Below are 27,917 nucleotides of genomic sequence, written 5' to 3'. Positions count from 1 at the left end.
ATGCACTAACAAAGAAAGGCCAAAGGTTTCTGTGGTCTGAGGAGTGTGAAAAACGATTTCAGACTCTGAAATCTAAACTGATGACAGCTCCCGCATTAGCCTACCCAAATTTTAGTCAGATGTTTATCCTTGATACTGATGCTAGCAATACAGCAATAGGGGCTGTGTTGTCTCAGACCATTCGGGGTGAAGAACATCCTGCAGCCTATGCCAGTCTTACGCTAAGCAGTAGTGAAAAGAAGTATTCCATAACACGTAGAGAGCTTCTTGCTGTTGTAACTTTTATTAAGAATTTCCGCCACTACCTTTATGGCAGGAAATTTTGTTACGCACGGATCATGGCTCCCTCCGTTGGTTGTATAACTTTAAATCCCCCGAGGTTCAGGTAGCTAGGTGGCTGGAAGTGCTGGGCACATATGATTTTCAGATAGAAACTAGGCCTGGCAGAGTGCATGCCAATGCAGACGCTTTGTCGAGAAGTGATCCCCCCATGGTGCATTCCGGAGCATTGCCTGCCAACCCTCCGAAAGAGACCCCAGGGTTATGTAACATAGTTACGGCGGACTCTAATTAGGTTGAGAGCTGTACCAAGGAGCAGCTCAGGGGGTACCAACTAAAGGATAGTAATATTGGGCCAGTGTTGAATTGGAAGGAGAGTGGTTCTCGTCCTCCCTGGGAGCAGATTAGTGTTAGATAGGGCGGCAAAAGCTTACTGGGGCCAATGGGACCTGTTAAGCACACTATCTTCTAAATGAATGGAAACAGTTAAAAAGATAGTTCATACTGTTCCAGTCTTTGATACACTGTGTATGAAACCGGTGGGGATTATAAAGGTAGGTTTTACACGCTTCACCATGATGTAAGAAATATAAGGGTAATAAAAGGAATATCATACCATCAAAGAATATATAACATTAACTCAAAGGTCACTGTACATCTTGTCCTTTGATGTTAAAGTCTCACTATGCATTCCATCTGGACGGTCTGAATAATAATGTTTTGGAGGTTTCTATTCTCGCTCGTTCTCTGAGATTCAGCCAAAATATTTGGCAAACAATGCACCTACAAGATTGTCTGCTTATTAACTACACAATGGTACCAAACTAGGGTTAGGGAACAGTTTGTTCGTGTTTATAATGGAAAGCATAATGGGGCTTTATACCTAAATATCACATGAAAGTAAGTACAAACAATGAAGGATATTCATCAGAACACAACTACGAGGCAAGTTATAAAACCAACCAATTTACTCAGTTTTGAAATGTAAGTAAAAACAGAGGAGCTGTGTGCTATTCATGACCAACATTTTTGTTTGTGTTTACGTCGTATGAAAAACTCAAAATACCCATATCCGAATGGATTTAAAGAAAAATTGATACCATAGAAAATAAGTTGACAGTCGGGTCAAGTAGCTACTAGATAGTTCCCTAAAAACACTTTAAAGAGTTTTACTTCAGCACTGTCGAAATGGGTGCAATTAGTCTGTAAATATATGATGCTTGGCATGGCAAAACATGGATGGGACAGATATTGAGACTTTCATATTTAGAGAGGACAGAAACAAACAAACAAGCAGAGACTTAAAGTTGAATCCAGATGTCCTTTTATCACTGAATGGAGAATCGGTTGAGAGAGCATTTCAGAGACGAAGACTGCATTGAAAGCTAAAAGATCAATCAATTTTGTGAAGTAGCATTTAACGTACTACACTTTTCATTCAATTCTAATTACCACCAGGTGAAGGCAATATTATGCAATATTTCTGTACGAAACCCTTGGTGTATTTCTCCCCCTCCGACCCACGCCCAAAGAGGTGCAACTTCACATGGCTAATTAGCCTGATCACCTCTGTCCCTTCTGCTATATGAAAAGTCAAGTAAGACATCTTGATCCTCTCTTACATTTGATCTTTCTGTGGTTTTAAGAATTTTGCATATTTTAAATATTCAGGGTGGCATTTAACCCCCCACTTCCCCACACCCATCACCCTTCACCACCAAGAAAAATGAAAATGGATGAAGTAAACAGGGTGAGAGAGAACTTCAGTTGCTACTGATGTTTGTTCTAATAATGTCCTCATAGATAATACAGAAACCTCAAGTCTGCAATATAAATCCACCGTGACAAAATGCTGATATTTCGATTGCTTTTATTCTCAAGATGCGCTTTTGTTTTGCTTTTGTTATTAAATTTATTTCCTATTCCTGTTGGCCTGGTTACATACCGTCACGAGAATCCGACAGTGGCGCATCCTGGTCGACCGAGTGGGGAAGGAAACCAAAACTTGCAACAACATCAACGACAACGACAGAGTAAATACAGACTTGTGACACGTTGTGACAAGTTGTGACAACGTCACAGCAAAATCACATCATTGTAGCAAATGCCCAAAAAGATGGCTGAATTAAGAAAGACGACAGTTTCTCCTTTCTCCCCTCTTTTTGGTCGAGGCAACATCGTAGTTTGGAGAGTAAGTCAAGCAATTTTGGGGGATCTAGTTTAAGGAGATTGAAGAATGACAGGGTTTAAAGGTGACATGCACTACTGTAATTTGACTAAAAGTGGAGCTATATTCCATGCAGGCAATTTAGATTAAAGGAGCACTTTTTTCCCCATTTTTTTTGTTTTAAACTGTTTGTTAGTCAAACACTAAAACTAGAAACAGTAAAAACATGGTAAAGACTAACGCTAACAGCTAATATGGACATAGTCGGAGGTTAAAACTTCCTCTTTGTGTAATTTCTATCATTTGCACATCGATTATGTTCGTATTTGATATGGAATACATGGTTTGGTGTTTTATTGAGATTTTTCAAGCTGAATGCTACTTTAACTGAACAATAAACATAGAGTCTGGCAGGATCAGAACCGATGTTTTCAGAAAATCTGGCAAATCTAAAATAATATTCTTTGAGAATCTCTTGGGTATTAATTCTCTAAACTATAGTTTCATTATGAAATTATCTTCTTGTATTTTTTTTCTATCTGATGTTCAGCAAAGATACACACATTACCATAAAAACATTTTTTCATGCAAAAAAGGGTGAAAGTGAAGCTTACGAAAACAATATCACTTCAAAAATAAATTCAAAACAAAACACTCAATTGAAAAGTAAACAAAAGCTGCAGGCAAGTCTTTCAAACATGTGAGTCTAGTCAAACTGATCCGAAAACAACTGCAATTTGGGGGGTGGGGATAGGTGGGGGTAGAGGTTGGGTAGAACAGCACTGATCAAACCGAGTTCACCAACAAAAGTAAAGCAAAGCATTGATTTATGACTCACATAAAAGGTGACATGATTTCTACACTTAAAACCAATCACTTTGTGTAATCATTAATGAAGAATATCAAAACAAGCCATAACTGAAAGATATTTGTTTCCGAGTAAGCTGGCTTCAGTAAGTTGAGATTGATCAATTAATTCGATCTTATCAATGGAAGTTTGTTCAACCTATTGATTTTAACATGAAGTGCAACTCCAGTGGCATGTCCAATTACTAGCTTCAGTGTCAATTTACCCACACATTTTACTGGGTGGAGTGCAGGGGTGGTGGGAGGAGGGCTAATATCTCAACTTTTTCCTGTAGCTCATGTACTTTCTTGTGGTACATTCACTGATATTACTTACATAGAACCTAACGGCAGGAATGTGGAGACCATCCGTCATTTTCACCACACTTTAATAAGTACACATGAATCATATCCTAACGACTGTCACACCAGGCACATTGATAAAACAAAATTGCCCCCCCCCCCTTCCTTTTATTTTCTCTCTTTCTATTACTTAGTGCTTGTTTTGGATTAATGATGAAGATTTTTACAATTTTTCTAAGCAAGGATACTTAAGTTTTTGGCAGCCCATTGGTAGGTGCGGTCAAGATAATGCTTAATCAAATAACATAAAAATAAGTGTTGGGATTGGGGGATAGGCCAGCCAAGCTATTACCTAACTACAGACAGAAAAAAAAAGACTTTCTATTCTTAAGTAAACTGGTACCTTGATCAAACTTTACCATATTATTAGATCTTGATCAATGTTTACAATATTATTAGAGGGTCATCGGGCTGATACAAGTGGTTTACTCTCGAACCAGTGTAAAAGCTTCAATGAAACAGGACACTGTTGTGCTGGTATGAGACGCGTTAGAACACAACAGGTAGCGAGGGCGCTTTATTCTGTCCTTGTCTACAGTAGCATACCCGTACAACTGCTATGTAACCCTACACCAACTTATTACGGTCTTGTCCATGAAACAAAAAGCCTTATCAGCTGACATACTACTGAACCTAGTAGGTATACTTTATACTAGTATGCAAATCATAAACAATCTATAAACAGAAATAGGTGGGTGGCTCTGCTCTTCATAATCTAAAACAAGAGATATCCTTTAAGAATGTGGACTTAATAGATAAATGCAGAGGGGGTGGGGGGTGGGGAGAAGAATGGAAGGTAGGGGGGCCAGAGACAAGGAAAATTCCAACGCACCTGTGTTCTGCAAGCATCTCCATAAGTTATACCTGCCAGAACTTCAGAGATGGGTCCAGGGTGTGTCTTATCCCCAAAACGCTCTTGCCTAATCTGAAATTCAAAGAGTAGACAACATCCTCGTTGGTAACATTATAACACTTCTATTCATAGTCTCTCTGCCATTAAGGATGAGGCATTAAAAATTCATGCCTTTTTGCCACCGCAGTCCTGGCACCAGCTGCAAGGAGCATGTGGCATGAGTGCTAAATGCCTCGTTCTGTTGGATGCAGGTGTGACCTCATCAAATTTTCATTTCTGGGTAATATGGTTACGGAAACTTCACCGGCAGACACTCTTTGGGACATCTATCAAAGATGTCAGAATGACAGAACACATAACATAGCAATAAGAAGACACATAACATAAGAGGACATTGAATAGTGATACTAAGGAGGAGAGATTTAAGAATGTTTAAAGTTCTCACAGCAAATTTTTGAGGCTGGCTAAGGGTCTGCTGTGTGTAAAATGATCCTGGGTGGGAAGGGGGTCGGGGGCGTGAGGAAATATACACCCACCCGCTTCAACCTACCATAAAAATACAAAAGTAGTAAATACCACATCTTAAAAAACTTTCTTGGGTGAACCCTCCCTACATGTGGAAATGGCTCCCTAAATGGGGAGTCCGCTCCCTCCAAGGGGAGAACCCTACCTACGTGTGGAGTCCGCTTCAACGAATCCAGGGCAACACCCACTGATACACTTTTACATTATCTTTTTTTTTTACCACTTTTTCTATAACATACCAGATACATCATTCACTCCTCGGAAGACCGAATTAGGGGAAAGGCGAAAAAATGGGAAAGAAGTGAGAGGAAGGAGAAAGTGGTGACAAATAACAAAAATAAAACAATCAATTAGAAATAACAGTGTATAACGTCATCAACGTACAGTTTAACCTTCTTCTTGTACTCCTTATAACCTTGTCCCTGTCTTGCAAACTGTTGTGGATCGGTGATAGCGACTGCATCACCACTCTTGGGGTCCTTGTCACCTACCCACTGTGAAAAATGTAACCAGAGAGAAGAGTTACTGGGTTTCCATTTGGCCTGTTTCCTACAAGATTTCTAACCGCAGGAGCGTAGCCAGGGGGCGAAGGGGGAGACCGCTCCCCCCCCTCAATTTTTTTTTTGTATTTTTTTTTATGATATGGAAGTTTTATAGTAGCTGTTATAAGAGGTTTTAATATCATTAACTGTGTCTGAATTTTCGAAACTTCCCTGACCAACATTCTTCATCATACTTCCCTCTACTCGTGCAATTTTGACAGGTCTGTTAGGGGTTGAAGGTTTTTTTTCTATATATTGGTTGTCCATAGATGATATTTTGTGCAACATTATGGGCATGTTTGAAGTGAATTTTTTATTCAAATTCTGAACAAATAATGGGCTTTAAAACCTTGAAAAGTGGGGCTGACGGGTATTTTGGGCCGTTACGTGGTATTACCTACAAAAGCAATGATCCACAGGAGATGCAATGAGGTCCAACATGATGTGTGACTGGTGTCAATCTTAAAATAGGTAATGGATGAAAAAAAAAACTATTTGGAAAAAACTTGGTTCTCAGGCAAAAGTGTACATCTGGTTGGTCATTTTCAAGCCTGAGAAGTGCCATTTTCGGTGATCTGGGGGCTATCAAAACCAGAAATTTTCTTGTACGCTGCTTGCCAACCGATGGTGGCGCTCCGCTTAGTTAGTAATATACAAAATATCACAAAGCGCGAGAACAATTTGGGGGATGAAAGTTGCTACGCACCTGCACCCAAGCAAATGTACCCCATCAATATTTGAAACAAATCACCGCCCCGGATCACATTGTCCAGAATGGTGACAATCCCGCTTCCCCCTCCCCCCAACAACCCTTCTATCCTTGTTCTCCCTCTGAAAAGATCAAACATTTGCTAAATAAATATCAAACAAACAAAGGATGACTAACTTCTGATAATTCCATCTGTAGGACATTTTAGATTTATATTTTTTTGTTTCTGGAAAGTGCTAAAATCAAAACATTTTCATCACCTTGGCAAGTGCCTCTTTGATGTCTTGAATTGTCAAAGTCCCCAAATTGCCCAAAATTAAGGATTGTGTCGGGTGATTCTGTCAAACAGATGATGTGCCTACCACCAATTACATGTCACTACTACTCAGGTGTATCTTTGTCTTGTAGCCCTCGTCTTCCCCTTCCTCTCCCCAGTTGGTGTACTCTTGGGCTACCTTCACCTTGGAGTATGTGTTTGGCGTGTTCAGCCATTTCGTCTTCTCCTCTGCCTGCCTCCTGTTCAACATCTTGATCGGTGACTCGTATCTGCTCTTCTCAAATTCGTTGTCGTAGATGTAGATGAAGTTGGTGGAGGCGGCTGGGTAGGCGACGTCGCTCTTGGGCTTCAGTTCGTGTCTCACAAACGGCTGGCCGTACACGTTGCCTGTTATGTAACCCTGTAACAAATTAAAAAGTTCCTGTGATCAAATTTTTGTGCTGGTTGTAGATCTAAGTCACTCTTACATCTAACATCAGCAGCACAACATTCCTCCATCTTTGCTGTTTTACTTATGAAATGATTACATATCAAGTCTTCCACAAGTATCTCTTTGAAAATCTCACACATTCGCTGTCTTTGGTGCATTCAGGACAAACTAATTGGAACATTCCGATTCTATGCCATTTCCATGAAATATTGCACAATTTTGGATGCAGGTGATCTTGAAAATATTTTCAAAATGGGTGGGGTGTGCAACAGATCACATGGGGGAGCTTCATGAAGTTCCCCAAACCGATAAAGTATCGATTATGTTCAATAGCGTATGAAACCATTCTGATTATTAAGTCAAGAGCTTGCCAATACTATATATATATATATATATATATATATATATAGTGAATCTAAGAGAGTATCAAGCTGTAACAATTAGAGTTTCAAGTAAGACACAAATCAAATCGAATGGTGTATCCAACCATCCTGATACGTCACAGCTGTTTACTTTGACTGAACGAAGCTACCTGCTTATCCACACTGACTTCCTACAACTCACTTCTCACTGAATTATCTCACTTAATAAAGCGTATTAGCTTGGTACACATATGATCAAAAACCTCATACGTTAACTAGCGACGCCATCGGTTGGCAATTAGCATAGTAAATGCTTGCTATGTTTGCCCAGATCTTTAAATGCAAATAAGGCTAGTTGGTCTGCTGCACAGACGTTGCAGGCCAAGTGAGTTGGAATTTTTGCATTTTGAAATCTTACCATATTGTCCAAATGTCTCATCATGGCTTCAAACTCCAGTTTACCGACCTTCAGTTTGTGTCCTGTCTCACTGACCCCACCTGCGTCCTTGGCAGTCGCTTCGCCGACCTTGTCTCTGACTTCATCCGGTAGGTGGATGACATTATCCAGGCCTACGGCATGTATCTGTCACGAATAATTAGCATACGGTAAAGCGTTCGAATGCAGTTTGTTGCTACATTATCGAACACAAGTCTTACGAGCGACTCTTTTAATCTCTCTTATTCCTCCTTTGTCGTTTCTCGTTGCCGACTTTGCTCTGCTGGTCCTAACACTACTAAGGAGATTCTTATATTTGTCATCTTGTATATGCCATCCGAAGAATGAAACTCAACAATTTCATATAAGAGGACGACAAAATCGTACATGATTTGCCGAAGAAACCATCCGTTTGGCATTTATGCTTCAAAAATACAAGACCCACTAAAGAGTCGTTTTTAGCTTAAATCTGGTTTGAAATTTCGTCCTTTTGATGAAACCTTTGAATCCTTCTCAATTGAAGCATTTTGTCTTCCATCTCTCTGTCAAGGGACAAAAGAGCTAAATACTGCCATTACAGAACAAGCACAGAAATGCACTTCTCCTTCAGCAGGCAAATATTTGAGCCAACTGTCTGTCTGGGCAATAATACTTCATTTGTTCCTATCCAACAAAATTTTTTTGTCTGTCAACAAAACTGGACCAAACTTGGCTATTTGATTATTTGCTCTTTAATGAACAAAAAGATGTCAACTTCTCTATGGTGGATATAACCAATGCCTGGATTCTGCAAAGCACCTTGATAGCAAACAGGCAAAAGCATTATGTACAATATGTATGAGGTACAATAGAAGCATTGTAACACTATCAGGAAAACGGATGTTTGTGTTTATAAGCCTCTTCTCCAAACGATTTGATACAGAATCCTGTGGACGCCTGCGGGCACAAGCTGAGCTCATCAAACTTACAAAGACCCTCAGGAGCATCCCAGCTTTCCTTTCATGATGTTAGTGTCATCACATTAGTATTTATAATACGCTTTCTGGCCAAGGTGAAGTGCACAGGCACGGCAGTATTTGAATATACCGCGGAGGATTGAAAACTGAAGCCTTTCCAAAATCTCATCGATCATATTCATAGACTTACTGTTTTAGTATTCTGTGCTTAATACTCCCTTTTGAACAGATATTTATTCCTCTTGAATTTTATTCAACTTTTATTAGCAGATTGAATTTGAGTTCGCAGAAATAAATGTTTCAGTTTTTGAGTCGGACTAAATTTATTCCAGTCCTTGCAGCCCGACTGAACTTGATTAACATTAGACTGAAACTTGGAAGAAAATAAATTTTATCCCACAGCGATAGGCCTAGGCCTAAATATCCAATAATGGATGTTCAGAACTTGCTGCAGTTATCCAAGAATATGGAAAATATTGTTGACCCATCGAAGAAGACCAAGCCTAAAAAATGTGTTATTTATTGGATGAAAGATCAACAAGTTAGTACAGAGTCGGTGATGGACAAAGAAAATGCAACTGAAAATGCAGTCTGCTTGATAAAGTGGAGAGGAAAGCGGCCGTATTCTAGAAAAATCATCAAAATAAGTGGTATGTTGACCTTTATTCTGTTTCATTTCTATGTGTAATCATATGAAACTTTCTGACAGTGGCACAATAACCAAGATCAACTTTTAATTTTATCCTGTCTTGTGCAACGATAAACAGCATATTTGCAGTTAATAAAATTAATAATCAAATTAAACTAAGACAAGGCTACATGTGTAGAATATTTCTTGTTTAGGCCTAAACTTATAAGGTTACTACAGTTAAGCTTATTCTTATGGGTGCATGGGGCAATACCTATGTTTGGTAATTATTTGGACATTCAGTACTTGGATTAGTTTCCTAGTTTTACCTAGTCAAACTTCACGTTCAAGTCTGACGTTTCTCTTACCGTACTACAGAGATTTTACTTACCTTTGAAATAGCGTTATAAAAATGCAAAACATTTGAGTGTTGGGCATGCAGGGTTTAATGTGATTACATTTCTGTTTTTCATATGTGGTTATATGCAATGGCCAAATTTTTTATCATTTTAATAATTACAGGGGGGGAGGGCTAGTAAGGTTATATATAAACTTTGTGACATGTTGTAAGACATGTGTAAACATGCTTGCTTGCAAAAAAAGTGGGGTCTAAAGCCACCCATCTCTCCCTCGCGTTGCGACGTCCATTATGCACTGAATATTATATATTATATTTTCCGTTTCTGGTGGGTGGTTATTGTGCCAATGTATATTTGTGCCCTATCATTATTAATTATTTCTATTTGTTTTATCTTCAGAGTACATTCACAGTATGTGTGGCAGAAACCAGTGGACAGAGCCACAGCCACAAGAGATGAACAAACGGTTTGCATACAAGTGCATGAATGCTACAAGATACATAAAATTGAAGAAGCTGTATTTTATTTTTGTTTTGTTTTGTAATTTTATAGTTGTTGCATAAAAAAGGAGACTTCAGAATTCTGGTTATTCTCATTATTTGTTTGGAGAGTTTTAATCAATAACTAGGACAACAAGCTGGCCAAATTCCTAACTCTCCTTACTTGGAACTGATTAGCATACAAGTATTCAATAAGTATTTGAGTAAGTATTCAGAAACCTGTTAAGCCTTCATAAAATAACTAATTAGCATACAAGTATTCGAATACTAGCGAATAAGTATTCGAGTAACTATAAGTATTCGCCAGAGCCAAATTATTTAAATGAGCGAATACTTATATGTAAATGAGCTAAGCATTCAAATAGCTATTCCAAATCTACTCGAATACCTATTCGAATGCCTATTTGAATACCTAACAGGTATTCGAATACTTCACTCATTTACATATTTTGGCTGTGAGGAAGGCTTATAGTTATTCATATTAGTATTGGAATACTTATTTTGTACTGTGTGTTATATGGTAAATTTTCTGAATACTGAGGAAATCTTTGAATACTTTTTGAATACTTATCGAATATATTTGTGTAAGGTAAGGGTGGCTTTATTAGAAAGCAGATAATCCGCTTTGTAACGACCATTATTTGTTACCCAGACTCGACAAAAAAAAACACACACACACCGATTGATAAAATTGTAGGTTGACAAAACCCAGACAACCAGCTCTTGATGCTGCAGGGAGAAGAGAGGACCAAGTACTCCCATTCCTGCCCATCAACACCCCCCACTTCCCCCACCACTTGTAATCCCAACCAACTAGTAAAGTGTGTTGCTGAACCTTCAAGACAAACAAATAGAAAACTCAATTATGACTTTCATAAAAGATCTCTAAGTGAGATTTTTCCCACAGTTTCAACTGGTAGCTTTTCTAAGGATTTACAGTAGCCAAAAGACCCTGGATTCCAAGGTCAATAATGAAACACATCTCCCAGGTGGGTAACCTTGCCCTTGGGGTCAGACATCAAAAAGAATATTATGGGAATTTTATCGATGAATGTCAACATTATTAGTGCCCATACATGTTAGAAAGCAAACATCTCCCTACTATGCCTTAATCTAAATCCATAAATCCGATTTGGAGTCGGCAAGTCGCATCAAGACTAGCAATTATTCCAGTCAAACATACTTCTTCAACCGCTGTTCTTTTCATTTCATGGAGCAGGCTTTGCTATTGCAGGTGACTTTCTGCTGTTACTCAGAGCCTAGTTTGACTCGGAGAAAAGCAAACAAAAGTTTGTACAGAAGCAGAATCTTCAGAGGTGGAGAGAGTTAGAAGAGTGTAATGACTACATATTGATACAGAAGTAGACTACGCTAATGGCAAAATCAAGTTCCGTGTAGGCTAGGAGATACAATCATTCCCAAGACAATAAAAATTCCAAATTGATTATATTGTTTGGAAACAGTTTGAAAATTTCAGATAACTTTTCTCAGAGGAGAGGGTCATAACAAAGATTAACTCAATCCATACCATTTACTTTGTGTTTGGAGTTGACTTATCTTGTCCATTTTCATCCCTCAACCCCCTTACCCCATTCCCGGCTCTTTAGAAAACAGCTTAAAAAAGGAAAACTCTGTAAATTTCACAGGTCTCGAAAATGTTCTGAAATGGAGGAGAATGAACAAACTGTAATATAACCAGAGAACATTTGGCCTCACACTGCTAAGTTTTACAAGCAATCCGACCACGTTGGACCAAGTCCAGCTAATTCTTTACCTGTATCTCGCATGCTGCTACACAGTTGAGGGATAGGAAGTACGCCTCCTCTATGGACCCACCACAGCAGACGATACCATGGTTATGCAAGAATAGGATCTTGTTTTTGATGATTTGATCCTCCTGTTCCTCCTCGACCACGATCCCCGTGTAGTCATAGTGTAGAGATCTCACCACAAATCAAGGCTTCTTGACTCATCGACAAAAGGCCACACTTCATAGTTGAGACCTGTCAAGATTCAAAGCAAAAAATTCAAAATCCTCCATATTCTATGACATCTTTGCTTTTAAAGATTTGCTTTGGTCAACAACTTGCAGGAAGGGTAATGCTAGGCAAACATATTGAATATTCAAAGAACATTTAAAAATCCTCCATAATCTATGACATCATTGCTTTTAAGGTAGTTTTTTTTTTTTTTTTGTGGTCAGCAAATTTATAAAGCCAACTGGGTATTAATCAAAACAAATCGAAATGTGACAAGTCAAGCTAAAGATGTTAAAGAAAATGATCAAAATCCAAGTAAAGAAAAAAGGAACCTGCTCTAAGAATCATGAAAGTAATTATAAAGGTGGATACTCACAGCAGCGGCTGCCGAAGTGTGCACATGTTAAATGCATTTAGTACCTGGTCTGGATTTATTATTACTATTGCTTTCGCAGACTTTTAACTTTGAACACTATCTATCAATATGTAGCAACTGCTTTGAAGTTGATGAGAAAAACATCTTTTGGCCGAGAAGCATCCAACATTGGGGTTATTCCACTCATCTCCAGAAGTTATCTGTTGATCCAAAAAAAATCCCTTAGTTCATTTTTGCCTTTAAATAAAACAGTGAGTGACTTAATTATTTAGATTACACAAAAGAAGGCAAAACTATATCAAGAAAGACAATTGATCAGGTTAGCCATTAGCTAGCATTTGAAAGCAGTAGAGAAGACCAGCATATGCAGAGAAGTCTCCTAGATAATTGAAACAAACACTGTTGTTCTATAACTCTATAAACACTACCTGGCAATTGATTGGACATTGTTTATATGTAAAGGATTGGGTGGTTAGAGGAGTCTGGTTGCGACATCCAAGGGGGGGGGGGGGAGATATAGTATGGCAAGGGAAGGCAGAACTCAGTTTTTCTCTTTAAGCGCTGGTATTTTGTTCCCCACTAGCAAGCTCTACATCAAAAAATAGGAGGAAAAGGAAAACAAATGTGTAATAAACAATGCTTGATAAAATCATAAACTAGCTTTTAAATGTTGGAACACTCCTTTAATGCTCAGAAAATATTAAAGAGTGAATGGCTTCTTTAATATTAAGGAGTAGAAGGCTCTTTTAAATGCTTATGCCATGCAACCCACAATGCTTCTCATGTCAAAAATTAACCTTCTATTCTAAAAATCATGGCTATAACCAACATATGATAAAAAAAAATAAGATATAAAATCTTAAATTTGTCCAAAATCCATAACTATCTAAAAAAATATTTGCTTTGTCAATAGATGATAGCTAAAGGGAATCAATACAGCTTATTTATTACAACTCTAAGTGTGCATATGACCAACTAATCCCAATGCCATGGAATACTAATATGTACCAACGCCAACAACAATATGAACACAACAGTTACCTTTATCATACACATGGACACGGCCATCTTATACTACAAAAACTTGTGATAAAACTGAGGGCGTACTGGCAAATACTGCAGAATATGTACAACCTATCTAGCCTTATGCTGTCTACCAACAGAAATCACCTACAACATAAAAATGAAATGCAAGCAAATATGAATACTTGTAACGTCTTCTGTCACATGCTGAAATAATTATTGGCTCTAGTACAGTAGTAGCAGGCATATCACATAATATAACACATGCTTGGACCTAAGATGTTTAAAAAGTGAGGAACAAACTTACCTGATTGTACCTGGTCTCCATAGCTGCCCTCAGCATACACTGCAAACGTACATTTTCTGCAACACCTAACTTCACGTCAAACTACAAAAAAAGCATCATATCAGTCAAAATCTTAGAAAAGTTACAAATGAAACATGTTATTACCTAATAGAGCTTTTGATGATAAACTGACGCAGGGAAAGTTAATTAAAAATAACAAATTTTTTTGGATATATACATAAATCTTAGGTTTCGTGTATAAACTACGTTGTCAATGGTCCTGACCACAAACTTTTTAAGGTTCCTTACCCGCAACTGCCTGGAGTTTTGAAGGCTGAAATTGCAAATAAACTAGTGCATATCCCTACACCAGTTTGAAGGGTCACATTGCAAATAAATTAATGCATATCCCTACACTAGTTTGGAGGGCTGAAATTGCAAACAAACTAGTGCATATCCCTACACTAGTTTGGAGGGCTGAAATTGCAAATAAACTATTGCATATCCCTATACTAGTTTGGAGGGCTGAAATTGCAATTAACTAGTGCATATCCCTATACTAGTTTGGAGGGCTGAAATTGTAATTAACAAGTGCATATCCCTACACTAGTTTGGAGGGCTGAAATTGCAATTAACTAGTGCATATCTCTACATATAAATAGACCTATCAAAAAGCCCAATCCTTGAGATCAATTTTAAGTTGGTCTGACTTCATGAAGTCAAAAAATTGGATAACCAACCAATAGAGTGTGGTTTTCACTACATCTTGCAAATTGTATTATTTGAGACACTAATTGAGACAACATTTAGCAGAAAATTTTATTTTGTTCCAATTTTGGAATACTTTTTCTGCTGGAGATCTCGGCAACGACGTCCTGCGACGTTCGTTAGCCTACAAGATTGTTAGTATGGATTCTGCGACAGTGGAGAAATTAAAGGAGTGTAGCATCAGAGTTGCCGACAGTTCATATAAAGATACTGAGATTTTGTATGCTATCATGAATGATGTTGGTAGAGATGGAATTGCAAGTTGTGTGAAATCTTTAGGATGCTGGATTATCACATTAAAAGCAAAGGAACAAGCTGATCTTATTTTGGACAGTGGACTCCTCGTGAATGGGAATCAGTTTCTACTGTTTTTACGTTCCTAACTGTTAGTGTTTTCGGAGTACCTTCATTCATACAGGACGAAGATCTAACAGGAAAACTTTGTGAGTATGGGTGTAAAATAAGAGGCGAATGGAAAGGAAAGACCTTCCCCAGATTCCCAAATATCGGGAACGGAATACGATATGTACAGTTAAAACTACCTGAAGAACACAAGAGCTTGCCTTACGCAATTAGAATTAACGGGATTAATATGAACTTAACGCACAATGGTCAAACTAAAGTATGCAATTTGTGTTTGGAAAGCGATCACATCAGGAGAAACTGTCCTAACTACAAATGTTAAGTTTGCGATGTCCAAGGGCACCGGGAAGCTAATTGCCCAAAGGTCAGATGCTTTAAATGCCAAGAACGTTTGAAGAGTATCGCCATGACAACACAGACACTGGCTCGACCCTAGATACACATGAAAACGAAACACAATATCAGTCTGAGGGATAAGTCACTGGGTCGGTTGAACAGGACGATCACGCTATTCAAGAAGCTAACGAGGTCAGGGCACAGAAATCCGAACAAAACACGGATTCAACAGCAAAGAAGAACAATAACGCGAAATCCAGACACCCGAGTAATCCTAACCAGGAGTCAAAGAAAACCCACCAACAACAGCGAACTGAACAAAAGACGACATTGCCAACACAAAAAGTAGTAGAACAACGGAGAACACAACCGGAGACTGGATCTCAGCGGATGGAGGGGGCAAGCACACAAAGGGGAAACATCCAACCCCACAAAAGGCAAATATCCCTAGACGAAGACGGCTTTCAAACTATCAGACTAAAGAAGAAAACATTTATTCCTAATCTCAGCAGAGCGAGAAATGTCAGAACAAAGGATTCTTCGGCCGAACCTATGCAAAGATGATGGCGTTCATGTTATACGGTACATTTATTTATTTATAGCGATGCAAGCTGCAAAATACCTTGAAACAGGGGAGGAAGCTATCGCATGCAATTACTAGGATATTGATTCATACAACAAGATGTCTCGCGAACACATATTGTCTTTATTCCACCATAATAGTCGAAGCCTTAACAAAAACTTAGACGACATAACTACATTTACGTCTCTATTGAAGAAGGATTTCTCTGTCATTGGATTTACCGAAACCTGGCTTACTGCAGATATATCCCCCCTAATCCATATCAATAACTATACGCTTGTTGAAAGGCATTGTCCCGAAAGGAGAGGTGGTGGTGTTTGTTCATTTTTCAACAAAGATTTAAATTTCAAACTCAGAAACGATATAAGCATTTTCAATGATTCTGTCAATGTTCATAGAGGTTGACATAACATCAGCAATGAAAAATTATACCATAGGCGTAATTTATAGGCCTCCAAAAAGTTCACTGCATATTTTTCTGACACACGTAAACAAAATTTTAACCCAACTCTCCAATGAACGACATAGTGCGTACATTATGGGTGATTATAATATTGATCTTGCTGACAATATTAAATCTGCTGACTTTTTAAACTTATTATATGCCAGTGGATTTTTTCCTACTATTACCAAACCTACCCATGTGGGTTGCACTTCTGCAACTCTTTTAGATAATGTTATAACCAATGATGACTGCAAACTAATAACTGGTATCTTTGTAAGCGATCTCAGTGACCATTATCCAATATTTCTCCAAACTGCCATACACAAAAGTAGACAAAGGGGCCCTATGTATGTAAGGAACTACTGCAAGACAAATGTACAGAATTTCTTCTCAACAATCCGAGATGCTTCTTGGGAAAATGTTTCATCCCAAACTGATGCACACATTGCCTATTCTATGTTTTATAACAATTTCAATGCCATATATAATCAATGCTTTCCTGAGCAATGTGTCACCAAATCTAAGAAACGTCGAAAGAGACACCCGTGGATTACTGCAGGTATTCTAGTTTCTATCAAAAGAAAAGATAAGCTATTTAAAAGTCATATTAAGAACCCGTCTGGTGTAAATAAAACTATTTATTCTCAATATCGTAATAAGCTCAATCATGTTATCAAATTTTCTAGAAAATTATATTTCAACAATAAATTTTATAATGCGAGGAGTAACCCAAAAGGCACATGGGATACCATTAACCAACTACTCCATAAAGGTCGTAAACAATCATCGTATCCCTCTTCTTTCAAGGATGGTGACAAAGAGATTAACACCGACCATGATATTGCTAATAAAATTTAATGACTTTTTCGTCAATCTGGGGCCATCACTGGCAAGTTAAATCAACCACAAACGTAAATCACAGGAATCTGTTAACATTGATGTTAACACTCATTCCATGTTTTCTCATCCTGTCAGTGAGGAGGAGTTGTTAAAAACAGCAACCTCTTGCATGAAACCTGATAAAGCAGCTGGATACGATGATTTTAAGCCTGGCATTGTAAGACAAGTTATCTTATTTATTACCAAACCATTAACCCATATTTGCAATTTGTCGTTCAGTACCGGTATTTTCCCTGATATGCTAAAAATTGCCAAGGTCATCCCTGTCTTTAAGAAAGGGGATTCAGAAAACTTTGAAAATTATCAACCTATATCACTATTATCATGTTTTTCCAAAATAGTTGAAAGGCTTCTGTATAATCATATTTTTAACTTTATTTCAAAATATAACATTTTATGCCAGAAACAGTATGGATTCCGTCCTGAACACTATGTTCCTATTACAGAAGCTTAATTTATTCAGACTAGACCAACTCTCATTTCTCTATTCTATATTAAAATCGGCAATCAAGACCACCATTACATTCTGTTTAGCAGCGTGGGGTGAAAATACTACTGCTAGAGACATGACCAAGTTAAATAGACTAGTTTCTAAAGCAAGGAAAGTTTGTCGGTCACATTACCTCAGTTCAGTAGATGAGTTGCTTGTCAGAGTATCACAGAGTAATATGAAGTCAATCATGTCATCCCAACATCCTCTGGGGCATCGGGTAGATTACAGCAATCAAACGGGCAGACTAATTGTCATGAGATGCTGAACCGAGAGATACAGGCGTTCTTTCTTGCAAAGGGCTATTCTCAATCTTGCCAATGAATTATGTAGGAAATAGGCCAAATATATGTGTCAGAACATGGACTTAGTAGTCTTAATTTTTCGTTTTAAGAATCAGATTTTTACGTATTTCGATGTATTTATGAATGTCAATTTTTATGGTCAATAAAGATCCTTATATCTTAAATGTCAAAAGCACTTTATCAACATGTTTAGACTGCCTTGCAAAGTACTACAGTGGAAATCATTCACATTGCCCAAAGCATTCATTTGTATGCAAGATGCCAGGAAGTACACATTTCCATGTATGCCAAATGCTACAAAGGGTTCTCTGCTAATATCCCACACTGACAGCAGGAAGCTAAACAAAATACCTGAGACACCCACCTGCAGCAAACATTATGGTCCACTCGTTTTGAGACTTAATTCCACTCAAATGTAGATACCGTCAATTAGGCTTTCACTGTGACCAATCCAAAACATAGTACCACATTTTCATGCAATGGTCAGTACAGGGACTACAGTTCCATACACATAACATATAATGTGCCTGGAGAGTCCATAGCCAGGAAGATGGAAGGTGCAGTATTAAAGGTGAGCTCAAATAGTCCATGTATCCAGACTCTGAAATAGATGCAAAGAAAACAGCAATGTGATGAATTACGTAAGAGAGGCAGCTAGAGCATACAGAAGGAGGAGAGCACAACTCAGAGAGAGAAAGTACAAGCTACATGGTAGAACTATAAACATAAACCAGTCCAGTATCTATAAGAAAGATCAACTGATTCATGACCAGTTACTCTAGGATGAAAAACTACACTGATGATAAAGATGACAATATTTATCAGTGATGCCAGTAATTTGTAAACTGAGTCTATCCACACTCACTGTTATGAGTTAAAACAGTATCACTCATTCAGGGAAGTAGGCAATCAAGCTGATGACCATAAACTTGGCAAGTGCCATCAAACTTTCAAGGCTTTCTGCTGTGTTGCACTGCAAGATACTGTTGAGAGATGTGACATCTCTCTCCACATGTAGGCTGTTGTGGCATATGTAGGAGATGTCAAATGGTTTGGTCCTTAATATTTCTTTACTTTGCACAATACTTTGAAGAGCATATATGTCAGAATGTGGACTCTGCTGCCTCTTCTCTTAGCTGCCAGGGTTAGCATTGTGAAAATAATGCCATATGCTGGTGCCCCTGGCTTACTGATGGTGTAGGCACCTGTCCACATTCTGCATCCCTTTGTGTAACTTGCTGGGGCTAACGTATGTTTTGCCAACTTTTCATTTATGTCATCAGCCCATGCCATCCAATCTGAAATTGCAAAGGTGTGAGCTTTCCAGTTACATATTTCTAAATGTATATAGGCCTAAGCTTATTCTGAATGCAGCTTGGGGCTCAGTTCAGCTGATTCTTAAACCACATTGAGTAGTAATATATGCTTTTAAACTTCTGACTGTCACTTTTGCTCTACTAGGTACACTGCACAGAGAAGGCTACTCACCAGATGAACAACTTCACTATCAAATAAGCTACATGTACTACTTAGTGAGTGTAAGTCTGTGATGGTATAAGCACTGAGGTGATGGGTATTACTTTCACTTTTCCCTTTTGAGGTAACTGAGAGGTTTTTCACACCTACCCATGCAATCATCCCATTCTTTATCATAAAGTTGAAATTTGATTTCTTCTTGAATATGAAGCTTTTTCCTAATTTTAAGTTGCTAACTCTTCAAACTCAACAACTTGTTTCTGTTCTTTTATGGTGAGATCATAGATGTGAGGAGTTCATAAATACTGATTTAGTTTCAGAACCAATTCTACATGTTAATCTTCTTACAACTGTTTATTCAACATCTATGAGACAAGGTTTCCTCATGTAAGTGAATGAGGTGTCAATGTTCCAAAAGTTTATTGAACCTCTCTGTCCAGCACATTTTCGGCATTTATATGTAAAATTCCACCTGTTTTCTGCCATACTTCCTCTGTTGGAAATGGTGTAGTGCAACCCTGCATTTCTGTACTGTAAAGAAAGCAAAAATAGATAACTAAAATCCTGGTTATCAGTACTGAAGGGCTCATTTATTAAAATTACAACTCATTATTCTTAATCGTAGTTCACCATAAACATAGATTGAAAAACAGATCTTGTCTCTTACTATTTTCATAACCAGAACTGCATGTGGATTCCTAACATAGTTAACGATCAGCTATCTGCAGTATTCTGTTCGTAAGGTGTTTGTGTAATGCGGCTGAGCAAGAGTCTTTCCAGTAAAGCTGTTGGAAAAGGGAAGATCACTAATGGAGTAAATGAAAAGAATTAAATGATACCTTAAATAACTGTTGACTAGCTGATAAACATATTTATATTCTTAAATGCAATTTCCCCAGATTAGTGATAGTAATATACCTAACATGTGTTCATCCGTGGGTGCGAAAGCAATTATTTACTCTGTCACTGTGAATTTCCCTCATGCAGTGGCATTGCTGGCACGACTCTTGCTCAACAGTGTTCGTGTTACATTTGCAAAGAAAAAGTTAAGCTTGCCTTCTAAAAGGTTAAGTTAACCTTAAAAGTGCTAGTTCAAAAAGGTTAAGGAGATTGGCTTCTGCAATTGCGTAGGCCTAAGCACACATACTTTATGCTTGACCTTATTAGTTTAGATTAGTTTAGTAAAGAAAAAGGATCAGGAGGGACACTCAAGTCCCCATCAAAGACCCTATAGGAGAGGGAAGAAAACAGATGACACAAACGATCAGACCCGATTACAATGCTTAAAGTGCTTGTCCAAAGCATTCTTAAACCCATTCACACTACAGTACTTGCAAGTACAACTTTCTCAGGCGAGCCATTCCACTCATTCACAACCCTATTAGAAAAAAAGTTATGCCGAATATTAATGCTACTTTGTGACTTGTGGAGTTTAAGACAATGACATCTGGTACAACCACTATTAGCAAACATGAAAAAGTCAGTGACTATCAAGATACTTAATCAAGATATCACTTTTATGAAACCTACGTTTGAGTTGAATCTTGGACTTGGGTCACTGCATAATCTAGATCTATGGGAAGACTGTCCATGAACTTGTGTTTGAGTTACTTTATTACTCTGAAATTTAGTGACTCTAGCCCTGACTCGTTGCATAACTGGTAATAGTTCCTGAAAACTCCACATGAATTGAATATGGACCACTGAATCAAGAACTACTGGAGACTAATAATTCTTCACATCCTTAGCTAGATGAAGTAAGGTTTCTAATACAAACGGTATACTTTATCAATCCCGTTCTTGAACCATTGACCCAAAATTGTGTCCTTTCTGGAGAGAAGTATTGAAGGAGAACCGGACTGATGGTGTGCTATTTATAATAATCCCTCTGCCTAATACAAATACCAAGGTATTTAATTAAAAAATAGTGAATTGCACATAAAGCACCTAAGGCGACATCTTTGTCGCCCTAGGTGAATTCATCTCTTTTCACAACACTTAAGACGACATACTGTAGCATAAACTCACCACTTAGGGCGACGATGGTGATTTAGTGTAATTTCGTCACACTGGACCATTGTTCTCCAGTATGTGCACTATTTATAATAATCCCTTTGCAAAGTACATATAGCAAAGAATACAATTAACTAGTTAATTAATTTCACATATACATGTCACCCTATGTGAAATTAACTCTTTCCACAACACTTTAAATAAATAAATTGAGAAAGACATAACACCAGAGATCTACAGTCAATATGAAAAGATGCCTGTATACAGTATTTAGAACTGCTCAATGGGATCATTACAACTCAAGCTGGATTCTAAACCTGAAAATTTTCAACGTATGAATTCTGGCCATTAACTTACATCCATGGGCGTCAACAGGTGGGGGACGGGGGGACATGTCCCCCCCCACTTTCAAAAGTGGAGGGGATATCATATCATTTGTCCCACCCACTTTTCAGAGTAGTTATTAAAAAAAATCACATGCATATGCGCGATTTTCTATTTAAGGTCAAGAAATCTGGACTCCCTGGGCCCCTGCTATCTATCACTTGCACCGTCATTTATCTCCCATTCTCCCAATATCCTAAATCTGCCCATTTAATTCGTTCGGGGGGGGGGGGAGACCATTCGAAAGTGTATTGAATCTTGCACACATGTTGTTTTTATGGGTTCCAAGGGATTAGGTAAGCCATACAGGTACACGGTGATGAGTTACTATGTTCATATCACTACCTCCAGTCCCTTGGACTGGACGGACGAATAGGGGTGTAGGGGTTAAGTAATTAAGGCTACATGTATTCGCCGGATATGGTAGATCTTTATTGTTGAGTGCCGGCTAGGCGCTACACATGCTCTGCGGGCGGTGCCTTTTTCTGATTATTATTATTAAAGTACCTGGGCACATAACAACTGACGTCTCGCACCTACATGCATGTATTATATATACCACTCCACTCATCCCGGAGGTGACGGCGCCACTTTTTCAATATTTCGTTTGAGATGGACGCTGTGTAATTCGTCTCCCTTGGTGTCAGAACGGCATCTTTCTACCAGTACTTTCTGTCGGGATTTAGTTTTGTGAGACAAAATTTCTCCTCACAGATCTGGTTCTGATGTAACTAAAAACGACTCAGGAAGGCCGTCTCCTGCGATCTAGGGGGTCTTATGCAGTACCCAAAATTTTCTGGTACGCTACGCGCCAACCAATGGTGGCGCTCCGCTTAGATAGTATAGTGTCCCCCTCACTTTCTGAAACCTGCTGACGCCCATGCTTACATCACTAATAGTTTCAGAATTTGACTCCTGTTCATTTGTCAGTTTATTGAGTTATCGTAATGACAGGCTGTTAGCATTACACTCATAAACACACATACTGCTACTTCACAAAAATGCATTGTGTTACATATTGAAACAATTTTACATAACACAAAACAGCATGGAATGAAAACAATATGACAAAAACAGGGAGTTTGCAGGAACTCACCAGGACTCACAAAAGCCTTCAAGATCTTTGCAATCTAGACACACCTCAAGGTGCCCCTGCATACTCAAGCATGACATATAGCCCTTGTTACTAGGATATATCGGAATTACTGGATAGGAGTTTGCCCGACAGTGCCAAGTCTCATTGCAGGAAGTCCACTTCATCTCATTTGTTGTATGTAAGAAGAAGTACCTGGAAAGGAAAAAATAAGTTACTCATTACAACAATGTTGCATTTCTATTGCAATTTCCATTTGTTCCTTTACCCTCTGGATTATCAGGTATTAATGAAAACTTTCATTCAGCTTTTACTTAAAATTATCAGAATTATTATTAAGAGCAACAAACTTATAAATCAGATACAGACTATCATCTAAACCCAGCCTTACAAAATGTGCATCCTCATTGTATTGATGCAAGTTTATCAGTCAGATCTAACTGGTGCCATAATACCTCTTTCAAAAATGACTAATTCCCTGCAAACCTAAGCAAATTCCCAATCAGTTTCAATGTTAAAGGTAGTCTGTATATGCCCCAAATTATAGGATGCTATAATTGCTAGAAGTTTTCAACAAGTTACTTTCATGGAGGCCCTTAGTCCAAATTGTTCTCAGACATTCTTAATGAACACACAAGATGACTGAATGTCCCCGTGAGGTAAATTTCATCAAAAGTGGTAATAAAAACAGTTTATAGAATTTTGACCAAAGGTGACCAAATTTGAATATTTGGGCCAACATGGCATAAATTTAAATAATACATTGAAAAGTTCACTTATATTTTTTGGGGTTGCTTTGATGCTTTTCACAGAACGATCTATATCTCTTACTCATCTAAAAGTTTGCACTGGCTTTGGTTACAGGAAGTGCATGATGATGTGTAAACTGCACCAAGGAATTCTAATGCATCCTCCTGTGCAGTTGAATCAAACTCTAGAAGAATCTGTTTCAACCTTGCGAGACAGGAGGCCCATGAATTTCAGGTTGAAATTGCGCGGAAGAGAGCTTTGATTACTTCCATTAATTCAGAGCTATGTCCATTATAGTGTTGAATGATGCTGCAAAGAAGCTATAAAAGAAGGAAAATTTAGATTTGTAGGAAATCTACATCTGACATGGGTGGCTCATCAATATAAGTGGAAAAGATTTGGGTTGCAACCTTCATTTTTATCTATTTTTTGTTAAATGATTGCTTGATGATTCAAAGCACTTTCTTGGAAGTCTGTCACAAGCTTCTGTAGCTGAAAAGTTACTCTCATCAAGTAAAATGATAAACACATCATATCTTAATAACCATTTGTTGGAATATGCTACTGGGAGAAAGGAGTAGAGGTATCATGAACTTGACAAAGAAGAGTGCCCATGTTGGAAAATCTAGTATATTTGGGGGATAATAAAACTTAAAACCCTTCATTGTTGAAGTGAAAATTATGATATTCTGCAATAAGTGCCAGTCCTTGGGATGGGGTTGGAACATCACAAAATGCCCCTTGCAATTGTGCTGATATAGGTTGGGTTTTTCCCTTTACTTCTCCAGGCATAAGGTTTTGTCAAGGATATGGTCCTGGCACAGTAAAAGTCTTTCATTTTTCAACATTTCCAGGTGGGGAGGATCAAGTCACATGAAGTCTTGCACCTCCATAGCTTGCAATCCCTGCCTTAATGAATTATTTCTAAAGCTGCATGGGTTGTCTTAGGGTACTTACCTTTAATTTGAATTTGAAGGACCACTACATGCTTTTAAGACAAAATTGCAAACTGGACAAATTAAGAAATATGATGTCCTTTAAGTTGGCTGAATTGGGACGAATTCATTCCAAAGTCATGACTTGTTTTCTGAATTTTCTCTGTTCTTTCAACTTCCCTGTACATATTGGTCAAATGGTTTAAAATGAGCTGTATGAATAGTTGATAAAGCTGATATATTCTGACAAGTTGTCAACCAGTTATTTCAATTGAATCATTTTTAATGAATTGTCTCACTGTAATTATTGATTGAGTGAGTGATCAGTCAATTAATTAAATCGTTAACTGAGTTAACGTTTAATTAAAATTAGTTAGGGGAATCAATTAAAAAAAGATGAAAATTAGATGACCTCTATGACTGAACTTTTCCTTTGAACTTGTTAGAGCAGTTTAAAACCTGTATGTGGTACTTCTAGCAACTGTCAAGTTGGAAAAAAAAAAGTTCTCTTTACATTTTGAATAGCAATTTGGATTTTAGAGGACAAATTATTCCTTGCAAATAAATGCTTTCTTGAGTTCATTCATTGCAATTAGATGGCATATTGTTAATTGTTGTTGACAATAAAATTCAGATTTCAACTGAATCAATTTGAGAAGCTATACAGTATTAAATTGATTTTCATATGTTGGATGGTTATTTGCTAAGAACCAATAAATGCAGATCTATACCAATAGCATGGGTACAGTCTTACAAGTATAGCTGGTACTGTAATAATTTTCAGAGTCATGTACCAACAAGTTATCAAGTTATCCCAACCACTGCAAATATTACCATTTTGGGGTGATATATGTTGAAAATATCTCATGCATGGAAATTATTGATTCAATATAGTTGCAAGCAAATTTGAAAACTCGAGTATACTTACACATTGCTTAATTACAACGTTTTTATCTGTAAAACATGGCACCATATAGCAAAGTTAATGAAGTGTGATGATTATGTCCTAAGAAACTGGCCAGCGTCACAATATCCCTGTATCTGTTACGTCCTGAGATATTTGCCACGTAACACAACATCTACTTCCATACTTGTATAATGCTGAGCTGCAGACACTGGCCTTTGTGGCAAGATCTTGAACACATATATTATGTATACTGTCTATCAAATATACTGTATGTATAAAATGTATCCTTATTTTTTTTTAAACTAACAGAAATTTAAGATGGTCAATATCAGTCCCTATTCTGGAACTGCCTCTATGAGGATTACTGTGATGATAGAATCAATGTTGATGAAAGAATAAATGTGACTTCATGCAGTGTTTTACAACCTGTATAAAATTAATACTCCAACCACACATGCAAAGTGCAATGTGGTTCCCAGCTACACCACTCTATGGGGAAATGGTAATTTGATGGCTGTTCTTCCTGCAAACTCAGTCTAGACAGTGTGTTAGATTATCAACTCAACCAACTTTGTCCAAGTTCCTGATGTTGTCGGCTGCAAGCCAGGAATCTCATTGGGTTGCTGCCACTACCATGAAGATTTAAGCAGTATATCATTTCTCCTATAACAACAACATTGGAATAGTAAAGCAACATTACCGTAATGATGCTATATCGCAATTCCCTTTTGAATTAAGCAATATGTTAAGGGACATTTTCTTAATATTAGTTTGTTCAATATATGAAAAATCAACCAAGTTAAAATGCATTATGGTTTCCATGATGTAACATGAGTAATTTGTGTATGCGTTTGTTTGTGTGTGTGGGGGGAGGGGGGAGGGAAGGGGGGTTGCACACACTTAATAGTAATTAAGGTTCTACAAATATTAGAAAAAGCTAACAATGATGATTGAGATGCAACAAACATGGGCGAAAATGGAAAATATCTGCCAAGAAAACGAGACGGACTATTCCTGCAGGCTATGAGGTATCATTATGTTAAGTATCAACTCAAATGGAATAAGATTCTTCCGATTCTGTGTTTATAAGGAAAATTCAGCTGAGCCCTGTTTTGTCACACATCTCATCAATATGCAGCAAAATCAAAATAGCACTGAAAACATTGCATTGGGTAACCAACCTGCTCAGCCCAATAAACTTTAGTCATACCACATATGGTTGGTGAGCAATTGCAGATCAGGTTTTAATGTTAAGCCCTGCCCACTCATTTCGTTGCACGATATCTGCACCAAAAGCAATAACGACCCTCCTTAGCTCGTCATTGCTGCAAGGATCACCTCAAACCAACCTACCATTCTTCAGATTGGAGCTAACAGTTATTAATGTTAAGCCCTGCCCACTCATTTCGTTGCACGATATCTGCACCAAAAGCAATAACGACCCTCCTTAGCTCGTCATTGCTGCAAGGATCACCTCAAACCAACCTACCATTCTTCAGATTGGAGCTAAAAGTTATTAATGTTAAGCCCTGCCCACTCATTTCGTTGCACGATATCTGCACCAAAAGCAATAACGACCCTCCTTAGCTCGTCATTGCTGCAAGGATCACCTCAAACCAACCTACCATTCTTCAGATTGGAGTTAACAGTTATTAATGTTAAGCCCTGCCCACTCATTTTGTTGCACAATATCTGCACCAAAAGCAATAACGACCCTCCTTAGCTCATCATTGCTTCAAGGATCACCTCAAACCAACCTACCATTCTTCAGATTGGAGCTAACAAGAGAACGTCAGCTAAAATCTATTTTGGTCCTATTTCTTCTTCAAAGGAAGGCCTGTGGAACTGTTAGTATGTGTGTACAGCCCTTTCTCATTCACAGCCTTGACTCCATACGGCTCAAGCCAAGAGTTTCGAACTTCCCTCCTCTTCGGGCATCCTTTCCTGCATTCCGGACGAGAACACTAGAACCAACTTTGAAGCTCTGAATAAAACAAAATCCAGCAAATATACATAAACATCATAATACAATGTATATGTTGCCATTCATTTAACTACAGTCAGTTTTCAATGCACAACATAGCATTATGTAATAACCTGTTTTGATTGCTGCCTTTAATCAAAATTCTTTTTCTTGCCGTTCTTGGGCTTTGCCAATATTTTCTTTCACAAAACCTTTGATTATGTCCTGCGACTGTGACATGAGTTGTAAAACCCTCTCCCTCTGTGCATCGCTGCAGCAGATTCTGGTTGGACAATGGAGTCTTCAATGT

At 38.0% G+C, this 27,917-nt stretch overlaps 2 protein-coding genes and 1 long non-coding RNA gene across 24 annotated transcripts in view; 1 reads left to right on the top strand and 2 right to left on the bottom strand.

The window, feature by feature from the left end:
* LOC139967077 (gamma-adducin-like) overlaps positions 1-14,022 on the bottom strand; it is a 33,502-nt gene extending 19,480 nt beyond the window's left edge. For 7 of the 11 annotated variants that reach the window (XM_071970787.1, XM_071970786.1, XM_071970792.1 and 4 more), the window contains exons 1-6: positions 13,918-14,022; positions 12,007-12,787; positions 7,772-7,936; positions 6,545-6,961; positions 5,418-5,527; positions 4,488-4,580 (exon numbers count right to left, since the gene is read on the bottom strand). In XM_071970787.1, coding sequence (XP_071826888.1) covers positions 6,653-6,961; positions 7,772-7,795 — 333 coding nt within the window. In that variant the 5' untranslated portion in view covers positions 7,796-7,936; positions 12,007-12,787; positions 13,918-14,022 and the 3' untranslated portion in view covers positions 4,488-4,580; positions 5,418-5,527; positions 6,545-6,652. Of the gene's footprint in view, positions 1-2,224; positions 2,495-4,487; positions 4,581-5,417; positions 5,528-6,544; positions 6,962-7,771; positions 7,937-12,006; positions 12,788-13,917 lie in introns of all 11 variants that reach the window. The other 4 variants (XM_071970784.1, XM_071970789.1, XM_071970790.1 and 1 more) reach the window with 4 other exon arrangements.
* The window catches only part of LOC139967080 (uncharacterized), a 354,423-nt gene that overhangs the window by 52,938 nt on the left and 273,568 nt on the right, over positions 1-27,917 (top strand). The gene's annotated exons all lie outside the window — the stretch shown is intronic.
* Positions 17,731-27,881, bottom strand: LOC139967076 (uncharacterized). Of its 3 annotated transcripts, XR_011792846.1 has the most exons (8): positions 27,742-27,881; positions 27,406-27,628; positions 23,884-24,122; positions 23,056-23,247; positions 20,230-20,347; positions 19,991-20,093; positions 18,451-18,687; positions 17,731-18,094 (listed from the first exon to the last, which is right to left on the bottom strand). It is a non-coding gene; the product is annotated as an uncharacterized lncRNA (long non-coding RNA). The 3 variants fall into 3 exon arrangements; XR_011792848.1 differs by lacking the exon at positions 20,230-20,347; XR_011792847.1 differs by lacking the exon at positions 23,884-24,122.

This window comes from Apostichopus japonicus, chromosome 4, assembly GCF_037975245.1.
Source record: "Apostichopus japonicus isolate 1M-3 chromosome 4, ASM3797524v1, whole genome shotgun sequence".
Classification (NCBI taxonomy): domain Eukaryota; kingdom Metazoa; phylum Echinodermata; class Holothuroidea; order Aspidochirotida; family Stichopodidae; genus Apostichopus; species Apostichopus japonicus.
This window is presented reverse-complemented; position numbering and strand designations above follow the sequence as displayed.